This window comes from Panthera uncia, chromosome D4, assembly GCF_023721935.1.
Source record: "Panthera uncia isolate 11264 chromosome D4, Puncia_PCG_1.0, whole genome shotgun sequence".
In the NCBI taxonomy this organism is placed as follows: Eukaryota; Metazoa; Chordata; class Mammalia; order Carnivora; family Felidae; genus Panthera; species Panthera uncia.
In genome coordinates, this window is record NC_064807.1 from 70,419,948 (window position 1) to 70,435,628 (window position 15,681).

General features: G+C 35.2%; 1 protein-coding gene across 10 annotated transcripts in view; it reads right to left on the reverse strand.

The window, feature by feature from the left end:
* Window positions 1–15,681, reverse strand: part of PTBP3 (polypyrimidine tract binding protein 3) — a 128,231-nt gene that overhangs the window by 87,610 nt on the left and 24,940 nt on the right. For 6 of the 10 annotated variants that reach the window (XR_007459121.1, XM_049636263.1, XM_049636239.1 and 3 more), the window contains one exon: window positions 2,985–3,066. Coding sequence is in view for 8 of the 10 variants with exons in the window: in XM_049636239.1 (XP_049492196.1) it covers window positions 2,985–3,066 (82 nt within the window). In the remaining 2 variants the exon portion in view is untranslated. Of the gene's footprint in view, window positions 1–2,984; window positions 3,067–15,681 lie in introns of those variants that run through there. The other 4 variants (XM_049636277.1, XM_049636253.1, XM_049636285.1 and 1 more) reach the window with 1 other exon arrangement.

A 15,681-nucleotide genomic window follows, 5' to 3' on the forward strand; every position in this document is an offset into this window, starting at 1 on the left:
TCCCATAAAAAGAAAGAAAGGAAGAAAGAAAGAAAGAAAGAAAGAAAAAAAGGAAGGAAGGAAGGAAGGAAAGAAGGGTAGGCGAGGGAAGGGGAGAAATTTCCCATCTACCAGAAACATTTAAAAAGGAAGCCTATCTCTGTTCAGGAATTTACATTCTGAATTTTCTCTTCCTCTCTGGCTTAAGAATCTCCAAGGTAATAAATTAACATATACGTTAGAAGATGTAGGGGCTGGTGGTACCTTATAAAATCTAGCAGAGCAAACCACAAAACACCTTAGAGATTCTCACAGAAGAAAAAACAATTCAGCTAAAAACTATTACTCACACAAGGAAAAACACTAGAATATAAGCAAATATTCAACAGAAGAATTAAACAGTACACTAGACAAAGTTGAACAGAGAACGAGTGAATCAGAAAAACATTTAAAAAAAATTATCCAAAATACAGGACCTCAAGGAAAAAGACATGACAATATAAGAGGTTAAAACAAATACAGGACTGAATGAAATGGGTCTTATACATGTCTAACTGGAGTTACAGAAGGAGCTGATTCTTTTTTTTTTTTTTTTAGGTTAATTTTATTTATTTTGAGAGAGAGAGAGAGAGAGAGAGAGAGAGATCATGATCTGAGCCAAAATGAAGTCAGAGCCACCCAGGTGCCCACAGGAGGCAGTTCTGTGAAGAGCTGGGTCACTCCAAAACAGGATAAATGAAAGTTAAGTCTCCAGCAATGGTCCTTAATACTGGCTGAACCTTAGATTATCACCTAAGAAGCTTAAAAAAAAAAAAAAAAAGAAAGAAAGAAAAACAGTGCCTAAACCTACACCCCCCAGAGATTTTAGAATTGGTGTGGGGTAGGTCAAAGTATCTTTGTTTCCCTCAAAGCTTCCCAAGCTATTTTAGTGAGTATCCAGGTTTGAAAACCTGTGATCCATACCTACAAACAGCTAAACCAATGAACAAAAATAAAGAGAAAAATGTTAAAAATAACTACAGAGAAGTAATTTTACCTACAGAGTAGTAAGCCTGCTCACAAACTTCCCAACAATAGAAGCTAAAAGAATAACAGAATCATACCTTCAAAGTGTAGAGAGAAGTAACTGTCAACCTAAAATTCTAAATAGCTAACTAACATTCAATAGTGATAATGAAATAGACATTTTTTAGTCATAAAGTCTGAGAAGTTACCATTTATAGAGCTTTGCAGAAATAGCTATTAAATAGGGTGGGCTGAACATAGAATGGAATGGGATATAAGAAGAAATTCAAAACATAAAAGCCAAAACCACAACAAACTCTTGTTGCCAGCTAAACTCACATTTCATATTTTTTTTTTCCCTAAGTAATCAATCAACCAGGATGAAAATCCTCCTGGTCATCCATCCCGGTAGTTCATAAACATGACCAAACAAACAAAGTGACCTGTTTTTAAAAGAACAAACATATGGGCCCCACCCTAGGTGTACTGTAACTCTAGGAATAAGGACATTTTTTTAGCATCCTACACCAAGAGGATAATCAGGTTTAGAAATATCAGGTTCTAGTATTTCCTTAATACAGCAGTTCTCAAAGTGTGGCTCCGCAGTAGCATCACTGTTATCAGGGAACTTGTGGAAATGCAAATTCTTAGGACCCACCTCAGATCTACTTTATTAGAAATTCTGGGTATGGACTCAGCAACCATGCTTTAATAGGCCCTCCAGGTGACTCTGACACCAGCTCCAGTTTGAGAAAGCTGCTTTAGTCTCATGCTCATATTATCTGTTCACACTTCTACGTGAACAAATCCTCTGCTGCTGTCCTGCCCGTAAAATCTATCCATTTAGTCCTCTAGAGCAATGTACCATGGTTAACCAATTCCTAGACATTCTTAATCTCTTCAGTGAATTTTCTTTCTATCTTTTCCCTCAACTGAAACTAACCTTCTTCTCTTATAGAGTTCTCACATAAAAGCTGTTCACTCTCCCAAACACCATGTGGCTGAGGGTCTGGAAAGTGAGGTTCACTCATTCCTGCTTCTATATCTCCAAAAACATTTGGATAAAAATCTTGCCTTTTCTGACACTCTCCACTCTCAAGCCTTTTAAACTGTGGATGATACTAACTTCCAAATTTCTCTTGTGATGTTGGGAAGAACCCAATGACTACCCAACATTTCCATGTGGATGTTGCAGAGGAACTTCAAATTCAATATATAAACATCAGAACCTGCCATATTACCCAACTCTGTTCTTCCTACAGTTTCTATATGAATGGCACCACCACTCATCTATCTAATTATCCAAGTCCAAAACCTGGAAATAAATCATCAATGGAATCCCTTATCCAAATATTCAATTAATCACCAGTTACTTTCAATTTCACCTTCTGTGAATTCTCTAATTCTCTCCATTACAACTGCTAGTGCTATAGTACTAATTACCATCCCTAACTGGGAAATCCTATACAGCAATAGCCTCTTAACTGTTCACCCTCCCTCCTGTATTGCACTCTTCCAGTTAATTTCACAGTCCCTAAATTTTAAGAACATGTATTTTTAAACAATGTGGTAACTTATGGAATGTAAATTATGTTCCAATTTTTTAAAATCATGTAAACTTACAGTTTTAATACTTCTATTATTCTAAATCATCATTAAACACAAGCTTTTAAATCCAGCTCTTTTACTCAATTGTTCTGGGTCACCAACATATTGACAGTTTTATCACAATTATGTAACACAAAGAACATCAATCAAAAAAGGAATTACCGAATTAGACACAAGTTAAAATTTAAGGGCCACAACTGCTAACTTCATCTATGTGAACTTTCCTACAATAAATTTTACCGCAATAAATGTTTACTGAACTTTACTGCAATAAGTGTTTTTGTTATAAATAATGGCATTTCAATAAATGTTCAGATGAGCAAACGAAGAAAAAAATTTTTTGAAACTCATGGAAAGAAAACATTCTAGATTCTGAAAAAACGAAAACTCACCATACACACCTGTAGAAGTAGAATTGTTCATGGTAAAGGGTCCGTCAATGACATCAGAAGAAAGAAGCTCATCAGATCCCCGCTGAAAAGCAAGGGCAATATTGTTAATAAAACAAGTCTTGGATAATGGTCCACATTTACTACTAAAAATATTAAAAGTTAATATTATTACTTCTGTTTGAATATCAAGGCCTTTAAAGGGAAATCCTCAAGAATCACAAAATTTAAAGGTTGGAGAAGTGAATTTCACAGAAAAAAAATTACTGCATATCCACATGGTTGTTAGTTATATATACCAAAAAAAAAAAGCCAACCTGCTATCATATAATTGGGGACATAATCCTTCATCCCTTTTTGAACAAACCCAATCTTCAGATGTTTCATTTGAAGTACCAAAAACCATACTTAGGGGTTGCGTCCTGAAATTTTTTCTGTAATTTATTTTAAGGTATATTTGGTATATTTTAAATATACTTAGTATTTTAAAATATGTTAAATTTTTTTTAGTATATTCTTAAGTATTCATGTGGAAATAATTGGTGTAGCACCTGTTAAGAATCCTGACTTGATACCTACATATTTTTTTATTTTTCATTTTTTATTCATATATTTTTTCCTATGTGTTTTTTAAAGTTGAACACAAAGATGCAATTTACTTCTATATTTGGTGATAGCTGAAACCCTTTATAATTGGTGATTTTTTTATCCATTAATCTTCAGAATGATCTTTAATGTGTACTAATTCTTAAACAACTACTGTTTAAATAATTTACTCTTTTCTGCTGATGAGAGTTTTGACCAACTGCAAGCTGAACTGTCAATGCAAAAAGACAAGTCAGACAAGCCTTCTCATTTTAACTGTAAGATCTATTACCAAGATTTAAAAGTTTACATTTACAATGGACAATAAATGCCATGTACAAAGTTAAAATCAACCAATTTCCAATGTTACTGTTTGTTTAACCTGGTCAATTTTGAAGATCAAATATTTTGGTCTACTGGATGATAAAACTTAATCCTTAAACTATCCTACAAATATCAGAATAGTAATTATGCTCCAAAATATGTTTAATGTTTAGGTGTTGAGTACCATTGTAGGAAACAACTTCAGCCTTTGCTAAAGAAAGGCAAAGCACTGATGTGTTTGCATAACAGAAATACAATTACTTAAACAATTCTTGTATTAAACATCTGGAAATTATTCCCTTTCGTTCTTCACGAGTTTATACAGACAGCTTGGGACAAGAAGAAATTAAATAAGCACATAAGATGAAATAAAAAGGACAATCTCAACTTCCAGAAAGATAACAGAAGAGTATTTTCATAATTTTGGAGTAGAGAAAGATTTCTTAAACAAGAAACAAAAGCACAATTATGAAGGAAAAATACTGATAAACTTGACGACATTGAAATTAATTTTATTTACAATATACACAATGTCAAATTATTATGTTGTACATCTGGAACTAATGCTGTATGTCAGGTTTTTTTTTTTTTTTTAAGAATTTTATTTAATAAGAGACATTAGGAGATTTAAAAGGCAAGTAACAGAGTGGGAGAAAATATCTGCAATACACATAACCAACAAATTTTATATCCAGAACTTACTAAGAAAGAGAAAAAAGGAGAAAAAAAAATCCTCACTAGCAATCACTAAGAAAGTCCAAATAAAAGAAAACAACAAAAGAGTTCCATAGGCACCTAACAAAGTGGTAGACTTTACTTGTGTTCCAGAGTATTTGTGCCTTCCCTTTTTCCTGTGAAAGGATTTTTCACCCCCATCCATGGTGACATAACTTGCCATGTCTCCTGTGGGAGAATACTTCCCTCACCCACTGACACTGAGCAGTTTTACAATATGCTCTGGCCTATGAAATATGAATAGACATGACCCATACTAAATCCAAGCAGAAGCTTCAAAAGATATTACTAGTTTCTGCTAATTTTTTCCTCTTTCCCCCTTAAATACGGGCTGTTCTTTCAACCTGATTCCCAGAAAAAGAACACATACAGCTTCAAAACAGCCACCAACCACTATAAGTGAATGAGAAACAAATGTTATATCTAAGCTATATCTAAATGACTAAAACCATATCCAATAGACATATGAAAAGATGCTTAACCTCACTGGTCATCAGGGAAATGTAAGTTAAAACCATAATAAAATATTAGATATTAAAAAAGACTGACAATATCAAGAGTTGATAACAATGTGGAACATCAGAACTAGTATATTGCTAGTGGGAGTGCAAGTTGGCACAACTTTGGAAAACTGACCCAATATACTAATGTTGAATATATGACTATCCTACAAACCTTATGTATTCTATTCCTATGAATACACTCAGGACAGTTCATGCTTATGTGCACCTAAACACATGAGAATGTTCTCATCAGCATTGTTTCTACTCATCAAATTGGAAACAGCTACGTTATCAACTCTAGTATGGATAGATTGTTGTAAATGCACTCGATGATTTATGCCACTGAGAATGAATTACTGCCCCATACACTAACATAGATAAATCTCACAAGCATAAGAAGTCATTCACAAAAGAATATATACTGTATCATACTACTGCATTTATATGGAGTTCAAGAATATGGTGAAAACAAAATTACACATTGGACAGCAACATGCAAAAGAATGAAACTGGACCACTTTCTTACACCATATATAAAAATAAAGTCAAAATGGATTTAAGACCTAAGTATGAGACCTGAAACCATAAAAATCCTAACTTCTTTGACATCAGCCATAGCAACTTCTTCTAGATATTTCTCCTGTGGCAAGGGAGATAAAAGCAAAAATATATTACTGAGACTTCAACAAAATAAAAAGCTTCTGCACAGAAAAGGAAACAATCAACAAAACTAAAAGGCAACCAATGGAATGGGAGAAGATATCTGCAAACGACATACACAATAAAGGGTTAGTATCCAAAATACATAAAGAACTGATGCAACTCAACACCCCCAAAATGAATAATCCAATTAAAACATGGGCAGAAGATATGAAGACACTTTTCCAAAGAAGACATATAGATGGCCAACAGACACATGCAAACATGTTCAACATTACTTATCTGAGGGAAAAGCAAATCAAAACTACAATGAGATATCACCTCACACCTGTAAGAATGGCTAAAATCAACAACTCGAGAAATAACAGGTGTTGGCAAGGATGTGGAAAAAGGAGACCCCTCTTGCACTGTTGGTGGGAATGCGAACTGGTGCAGTGACCATGGAACAGAGTATGGAGGTTCCTCAAAAACTGAAAAATAGAACTACCCTACAATCCACCAATTGCACTACTAGGTATTTACCAAAGAATACAAAAATACTAATTCAAAGGGATACATGCACCTCAATGTTTATAGTAGCATTACCTACAATAGCCAAATTATGGAAACAGCCCAAGTGTCCATCAACTAATGAATCGATAAAGATGTTGCATATATATACAATGCAATATTATTTGGCCATAAAAAAGAATGAAATCTTGCCATTTGCCATGACACAGGTGGAGCCAGAGTATTATGCTAAGCGAAATAAGTCAGCCAAAGATAAATACCATATGATTTCACTCATGTGTGGAACTTAAGAAACAAAACACATGACCAAAGGGGGGAAAAAAAAGAGAGAGAGGCAACCCAAGAAACAGACTCTTAACTATAGAGAACAAATGGATGATTACCAGGAAGAAGGTGGGTGGAAGGGGGGGGGGGGGTTGTGCTGAACAGGTAACAGGGATTAAGGAGTGCACCTGTGATGAGCACGGGTGCTGTATGGCAATGCTGATCATTATACTGTACACCTGAAACTAATATTAGGCTATGTTAACTGCAATTTAAATAAAAAGTATTCATTCTTCAAAGACACCATTAAAAAGAAAAAGAATGAAAAACCAAGCCAAAGAATGGGAGAAAATATTTGCAAAAACTAAATAAAGACAAATAACCCAATAATAATAATAATAATAATAATAAACAGGCAAAAAGCATTTGAAAAGACATTTCTCCAAAGATATACAAATGGCCTATAAACACATGAAAATATCAAATATCAACATCATTAGACATTAAGGAAATGGAAATTTAAAAAAAATAAGTGCAGTATTTGCACTTTATTTGTTTGTTTTTAGGGAAAGCGCGCAAGCGGGGGACAGGGGGAGAGAGAATCTTAAAGGCTCCAACACTCAGCACAGAGCTTGAAGCAGGGCTCAATCCCATGACCCTGGGATCATGACCTGACCCCAAATCAGGAGCCAGACGCTCAACCGAATGAGCCACGCAGGTTGCCCAAGAAATGCAAATTTTAAAACCACAGAGAGCACTTCAAATAAAATGTAAGACTAAGCCATCACCACACACCTACCAGAACAATTAGAATAAGGAAAGGTGACATATCAAATGCAGGTGAGGATGTGGAAGAAAGTGGATCTCTCATACACTGAAGATAGGAACGGTACAGCCACTCTGGACTGTTTGGTGGTTTCTTTAAAATGAAACATACACAGTAATCTCAAAAGATCACATTCTCAAAACAAAAATTCACATGTTCTACGATTTTATTCATACAACATTCTCAAAATGACAGAATTATAGAGATGGAAAAGAGACCAACAGTTGTGAGGGAGCAGAGATGGTTGGGAGGAGGTAGTGGGTAATTAAAGGATGCCAGAAGGGAGACCTTTGTGGTGATAGATTAGTTCTGTATCTTGACTGTAATGATAGTTACATGAATCTACACATGCAACAAAATGCAACAATTATAAACAGGCACTTTATCAATGTCTTTGTTTTGACAGTGTGCTGTAATTAAAATGTAACCATTGGAGGAACCTGGGAGGGTACACAGGATCCCTCCACAATATCTCTACAATTTGTTGTGAATCTTGAAATTTTTCCCAAATAAAAAGTTAAGACAAAAAACAAAACAGGGGCGCCTGCGTGGCTCAGTCGGTTGAGTGTCTGACTTTGGCTCAGGTCATGATCTCTCGGTTTGTGAGTTTGAGCCCCACATCGGGCTCTGTGCTGACAGCTCAGAGCCTGGAGCCTGCTTCATATTCTGTGTCTCCCTCTCTCTGCCCCTCCTCCACTCACACTGTCTATCTCAAAAATAAGTAAAACATTAAAAAAATTTTTTGAAATAAAAAATAAAAAACAAAACAAAACAGAACAAAACAGATGTATCATTCTAAGCCAGAGGATTCCTACTTGACTTGAGACTTTTTGCTGGCTCAAAATAGTCATCACCAACACCTGTGCTCAATCAGCCCTCAAGAAGGGATAAGACAAGACTGGTCAAGCTGTCAATTACTACAGCTCATTGTCAGAGTTCATGCCTCACACTACTGTTCCATACAATGGTGATCCAGAAGGCATCCCTTCAAAGACAGGCAACATTCAAAGAAAAACAATCCTATGAGTTCCTTATGGGAATCTGTACATAAGGTAAAGGAAGGGAAGACTCAAAAGCCAGACAACATACACCAGAAAAAGTATACAACTTTAAATTATGAGCAAATAAGAACTTTGTAAAATAAAATAAAAAATTAAGAAAATAGCCTCTCCTAAATAAAATGCAAAGGGATATAACAGCTCAAAGGAGAGGCAAGTAAGAATTCTACCAAACGATTTAAAAGATAGATTGATGAAAAAAAAAGAATAAAGCAGTGTCGTGAAAGTCAGACATGACAAAGAGGAGAGCCAAAAGTGCAAAACACACCTTTCCACCATCCAAAGAAGTTACCTACTGCAAAGAACCAACTCTTAATCTGGACTTTAAGTATCCAAAAGCCACAGAGAAAAAATTTTCAGGAAAGCCCTCCCTTGCAGGCACATGAGATTACTTAAATGCAACTGGCAAAAGTGTCAGACTGTTAACAAAGGCCCCACACAATGTTTGACAGCAAAGAATCCAAAAACTTCCCTGCAGTCTTCTTAATGCACACAAGCTATTTCAGTTTCAATTTGGGGAGAACTGAGTTACTCATAGTTCTATTTCCATCTTATTCAATAAACTGTTACCTGGTTTCCTAACAAGTAAATCACCAATCGACCATTAACATGAAATTATTCCCTGTTGCTTACTGAATCAATTCTAAACTTACTATATGGCCATTAAAAGCTCTTTCTAACCCAGACCTCCTCCTACGCACAGTAACACTCCTGTCTTGTAATTTGCCCCAGACACACTATCTTTATTCTTGCCTCGTAATGCTATTCTCCCACCTCAAACACTATCCCTTCACTACATATCCATTCCTACGTAATGATCACAAGTAAATACTATCACATCCTTGAAAATTTTCCTTTCCCCAAAATGAAGAGGCTGAGCTTAATTTTGATTGCCTTACGGGATTAAAATGTACGTATGTTTTAGGATGTTAGTACACTTGCATAATGTATTCTTCCTATATGTATAGCTATCAATATCACACATTTTGTCAAATACGTATGCAAAGTTTTTTTTTTTTTTTTCAGCCACTTTCAGTCTATTATTGTGTCTTACACTTGATTGTATTTCCCCACGGTCTATAGGACAGTGTCAGGTATATTATATGTAATGACTCTCTGCCTTGGTTATACATTATAATCATATAACCAGTTAAAAAAAATTGTTTTTATTTGAGAGAAAGAGCATGTGCTCAAATAGGGGGAGAGGGGCAAAGGGAGAGAAAGAGAGAATCCCATATAATCAGTTTAAAATCAACACCAGATAGCAGGTCCTACCCCAAAGATTCTTAACCAATAGGTCTAGGCTAAGGCGGAACCTGTATATTTCCAAAGCTCTAATGTGTACCCACCTGAGGACCACTATAAACAGATGTTTTAATAAACACAGAAATATAAGAGTGAAATGGTTTAAAAGACTAAAATAAAATAGTCTTCTAGAGTAGACCAGATCTAGGTTCGAACAGACTCCACAATCTTAAATTTACCTTTGTATGATACTACACGTTATTTAATCTAAGGCTGTTTACTCATCTGTAAAATGAGGATAATAATGCTACCCATCATCACCATCCTCTGAGGATTAATGTTTCTAATACATAAGGTATCACTAAACACTAGCAGATAAACACTAATGATTACTCAGTCCTTTTCAAAAGCTATACATGTCAGTAGTTACTTGTATTCAATGTAATTAGTACTAGATAACAATCTCCTAAAGGTGAAAGGTAACATTCTTTCAATAAAGAAAACTTTCTAAAGTTTTAAAAAGAAACATCACCTCCCCATCCTAACAGCAAACAATTAACGAAAGACTTGGCTTTGATAAAACATGCTTAAAAACTGAAAGCAATACTTTTCACATTTTATGTAACAAACTCTTAAAATATAAATCCATTTCTAATAAATAAAATTGAAACATTCTTTGTATAGGATTGCATACGAGAGCTAATAAAGTCCCATTTTATGATTAACCTCTGAGGATGAGAAAGAATAAAGCATGTATCTGCCTGGACATTAGGACTTTTCCTGCAGAACACTGGTAAGATCTGTTAAGAGAAAAAAGTAAAAATTTTCACTATAACCATCCTTATGTAAGCATCTTTGCTTACTTATTCAATTATCTCAGGATAAATCTGTAGATGTTAAACAGCCTGATTTTTTATTTTTATAATTCATTTTATCTTAAGTACATTCTGCAACATTATAATATGAATCCATGCCCCTGTGTGTAATCCTTTTATAACTGATAAGCTTTTGCCACACTGTTGCAGTCTTTGTATTCTATTCAAAATGAATATTCAGAAATGAAATAAACAGTTCGTCCTTTGTGAGCATAAAGTAAGACTGCAAGAAATCTCAAGTTTCCACTCAACGATGTAGAGTAACTTAAAGTTACTACTACACTACACGTGACTAGGAAGAAGCATTTTTATTTCTATAGGGGTCTTTCAAATATTGTTAGAATTAGCACATGACCACCTCATTTTATTTTTTTCCCACAACATTTTAGTATTACTCAGAGTCTGGCTAACAATTTGTGTAGGAAAGAATTTAACTTTGCCAATTAGAGGTCTGGCTTTTGCCCTCTCCTTCTGGGAAGTATCTCTAAAGTCCTGGAAGGTCACGCTTGAAAGAAGTATCTTTTTTTTTTTTTTTTTTTTTTTTTAACTTGAGGGCTTTAGGTCACTGACAAGGGACTGACCACACCAAAAAAAATCAACGATGTAATTTAGGGTAAATATGGGCTTTTGCTCATGCCTAAAGACTGAGATCTGCCTCAAGGGCAATCAATTATGCCTACACAAAGGAGCTTCTCAATAAAAAAAATATAGTTAATCACTAAAGCACAAGTGAACTTCCCTGTTTGACAATACTCCATAAGTACTACCACACACTGATGATGGGCAAGTAATGTGTCCTGATGCCACAGAGAGAGGACAAAGGATGCTCTCTGTGTTTGGTACTTCCCCAGACTCTGCCCTTTGTGTTTCTTCCCTTGGCTGACTTAAATCTATACCCCTTCCCTGTAATAACCACTAACCATGAGTATAACAGCTTTCATTGAGTTCCATAAATCCTTTTAGCAAATTATGGGACCTCAGCATTGGTTTGGGAAACCCCCAGAACTTACAGTTGGTGTTATAAGTGAGGGTAGTCTTCTGTGGACTATGTCCCCTAACTTTGCAGTTGGCCTAATTCCTCTCAAGGTTAAATGATGAATCAATCAAATATAATAAAACTATTCATTTAACAGATTTTTAAAAACTGTATTCTTAACCTCTGAATTACCATTTGGACTTCTAACTATAAAAGAAAAATTTAACCTAAAAATGTGATTAAATATTCAAGTATAGAAAAACCAGAATAATTAAGTTAAATTTATATGACACCTTAAATAAATTAATGTAACATCTTAACTATCACACTCTATGTTTCCACACAAAATATAAACTGCCATAATAAAAAAATGATGAACACTGCAGAGTCTTCAAAATAAACACATATAAGGGGCACCTGGGTGGCTTAGTCAGTTAAGTGCCCAACTTCAGCTTACATCATGATCTTACAATTTGTGTGTTCGAGCCCTGCATCAAAGCTCTGTGCTGACTGCTCTGGGCCTGGAGCCCACTTCAGATTCTATGTCTCCCTCTCTCTCTCTGCCCCTGCCCTACACGCACTTGCTCGCTCGCTCTCTCTCTCAAAAATAAAAACATTAAAATAAATAAATAAATTATATTTAAGTCTAAAAATTCTACAAGATCTTTCAAGAATAACAGGAGCAACTTATAAGTAAAGCAAACACTATAGTGTTGAGTGCAGTATTGGAATGACTGGTTTTATTTTTTTAATGTATTTTTCTTTTTCTTTATTTTTGAAAAGGGGGGGGGGGGAGAGAGGAAGAAAATCCCAAGCAGCAGACAGCACAGAGCCCCATGCAGAGCTCAAACCCACAAACTGTGAGATCAAGACCCCAAGCCAAGATCAATAGCTGGGTGCTTAACCAACTGAACCACCCAGAAGCCCCATGACTATTTTTATTTTTATACTTTATCACAAAAGAAAAAATATTTGATACTAAAGTTTCATACCTGAAAATCCTGTTTAACATCAGAAAAAGGTTTGACTATCATATAAAATAAACCACACATCTCTCAAATAGTTACGATGCTTTTAAAAAAATGGTAACTTTCTGACCCTAATAGGGGTCTGATAAACACAAGACAAAGAGAACAAAAGGGCTTACATTTGAAAATTCAGTCACAGAAAAAGTATTCTGATAATCAAAATTTACTAAGCTTTTCCCCAAGAATTCATTTTCAAATTATAGAAAACAAAGGTTATTAATATTATAAAGCTCAAATCCCAAAAGCCATATTACTTTGTAAAGCTCTGTAAAAGAGGAGAAAAACACAATTAGTTCTGTATTAAACATTCCCTTCTTTTAAAAACCAACTTTTCTTTCCTAGACATAAATTCTTTCTCCTGAAAACACATCACCATCTATAATTACAGATTACTTCACTACAAAACAAATTTCTGAAAATTATACTTAATATTTATATCCTAAGTGTCTGAAAAGCAATTTTCCATTAAAGTAAGGGAAGAGCGATGCAGACTAGGCAAATTGAGGATCTCTCACAAGGGATGACTGCTATGAGAGAGGATGGTTTAAGAGATGGGTGGAAGATGAGCAGAACGAAGACCCCTGTACCACAGAGAAACAAATTAACATTACACAAAAGGCTTTAACAAGCCAAATGAAGACATCACAGAAGGTGGGCTGCATGAAAACACTGGCTCAACCGTCTCCTTAGAAACACACAGTAAATTTACGTAAGTGCAGCAGTTGCTTTCTGGACTTGTTAGCTCTCTGGCTAAGTCAACACACCAATCAGCTTCACTGCCTCTGGTACCAATTACTGAAGTTCTCTCCTATTGAAGAATAATGAAATATACAGGACCAACAAAGCAAAACAATACTGTAATTAGCAGCACAAATAAAGTGTTTCATTATCAAATTTGATGGAGAGTGGTCTTATTTAGCATTAGAGCAATATTATTATGATAGAAAGCAAACCACACAACTGAGAAACAGCCACTAAAGTAACATGTAAGGAAGATTCTGAAAAATAAACCATTAACTCACAGTTAATCTTCAGATCATATCAAAAATGCACACGTAATTCAAGAATAAGATATCATTTGTTTTAGCCTATCAAGATACTATGACCATAAAAAAAAATGGCTATCAAAATTATCTCGGAATTGTCTATGATCCTAGTACTTTTTTTAAACAAAAGAATCTTAAATACTGAAATTAATATCCAAGTCGTACCATGAAGCCAAGCTAGCCCCCCCTTTTAAAGTTCTAACAGATAGTCTTAGTGAGGCTCTATGAACACTTCCCAGAACAGAAACACATGTTAATCCTGTGGATACATTTTTCTGTAAACAGGAATAAAAGTGATATTATGTAAAGTCTCATCATAGTATATACACTTGTTGATTATGATCTCCTGATTACTCACCTTTATATCTTCCTCCACAGAACCTACTATAACATTTTACATGGCACCTATGTTCAAAACTTTCTTGTCTAAAAAGGAATTTAAAAATGAATAAAAACTACACAGAGAAGAGAACAAACAATATTCAGTGAGGCTTTCAGATTAACTGTGAGGCAGTATGTAACTTCAAGTATTTTTTTCCTAATTCAGCCTTTTGTTAACATTCACCATTTCACAGCCTCCTGTTATTCAAAGCACATCCAAAACCCAAAGGCACTAGCTATTATTGGTAACTCTACCCTTGCAAATGACTTGGAGATCATATTCCCAAATACTGTGGCCCCATTAACACTCATCATCTACTAAATGTGTGACTATACCTAAACATATTTTTTTGGTTAATGTTTATTTATTTATTTTTGAGAGAGAGGAAGAGAGAGAGAGAGAGAGAGAGAGAGAGAGAGAGAGAACGCGCACGCAAGCGAGCTCAAGAGAATCCGAAGCAGGCTCCAGGCTCAGAGCTGTCAAGGCAGAGCCCCGATGCAGGGCTTGAACTCATGAACTGTGAGATCATGACCTGAGTCAAAGTCGGACGTTTAACCAACTGAGCTAACATTATTCTTAAAAAACAATTACCACCCCCCAAAAAACAGTTGCCAAACTGTTCTCTTGTGCTATTTTCCTTTCCAAGTCTACCACTATTGAGATTTTAGGACAGTGAGAGTAAAAAAGACAACGATGGGGCAAATTCTACAAACATAAAGCTATAGCAATGTTCAAGACAAAGAAAAAACCCTGCCCTTTATGCATGGAGTTTACAATCCTGCAGAAGGAAACAGATAGTCAAAAATATTAAACTATGTAATATGTTTTAGAGTCATAAGTGGTTTTTAAAATGTAGGATAAGGAGCAGCCAGAGATGAAGAGGATTACAATTTTAAATAGGCAGTAAAGGAAAGACAGGATAAAGTGACATTTAAGCAAAATGTTAAAGGAGGTAAGGAGTAAGCTATGTAGTTATCTGAAGGAAGAATGTTATAGGCAGAGGAAACTGACTAGAATGCTTTGCATGTTCTAGAAAACTCTGAGGAAGCAACTGTTACTGCAACAAAGTGAGCAAAGGGAAAACAAATAGAGATTAGGAGGGCGTGTCATAATATGTGTGGCCTTGAAGGCAATTCTAAAAAATGTTATTGTGTGAAATGAAGGACACAGACTTTTGAACAGAGGAATAATATGATCTGATTTACTTCTTACAAGATCACTCTGGCTACTGTGTTGAGAACAGTCTGTAATAACACAAAGAGGGAAGCAGAAACTCTAGTTTCTCTAGTTAGGAAACTATAATGACAATCCAGATAAGGGGCCAAAAGAGCGCCAGTTACTGCGGAGAATGGCTGGAGTGTGAATATATTTGGAAAGATTTGCTAATGAATTAAATGTGGAAGGGAAGAGAAAAAAAGAAGTAGAAAAGTCCTGGCTGTCCCAAATAGCTAACACTGTAAAATATTCTTGCCCTGTGGTTAGTCTACAGACATTTTTAAGATTATATTCATATTCTCTAATTCTCATCCTTCAAAGAAACTATAAAAATCAGGTTATGTCATTTAACATACGTTAGAGGGTAAATGGTACAATTAAAATCGGCATGTGAGGGGCTCAGTCAGTTGAGCGTCACATCACCATCTCATGGTTGCTGAGCCTGGCGCCTGCTTGGGATTCCCTCTC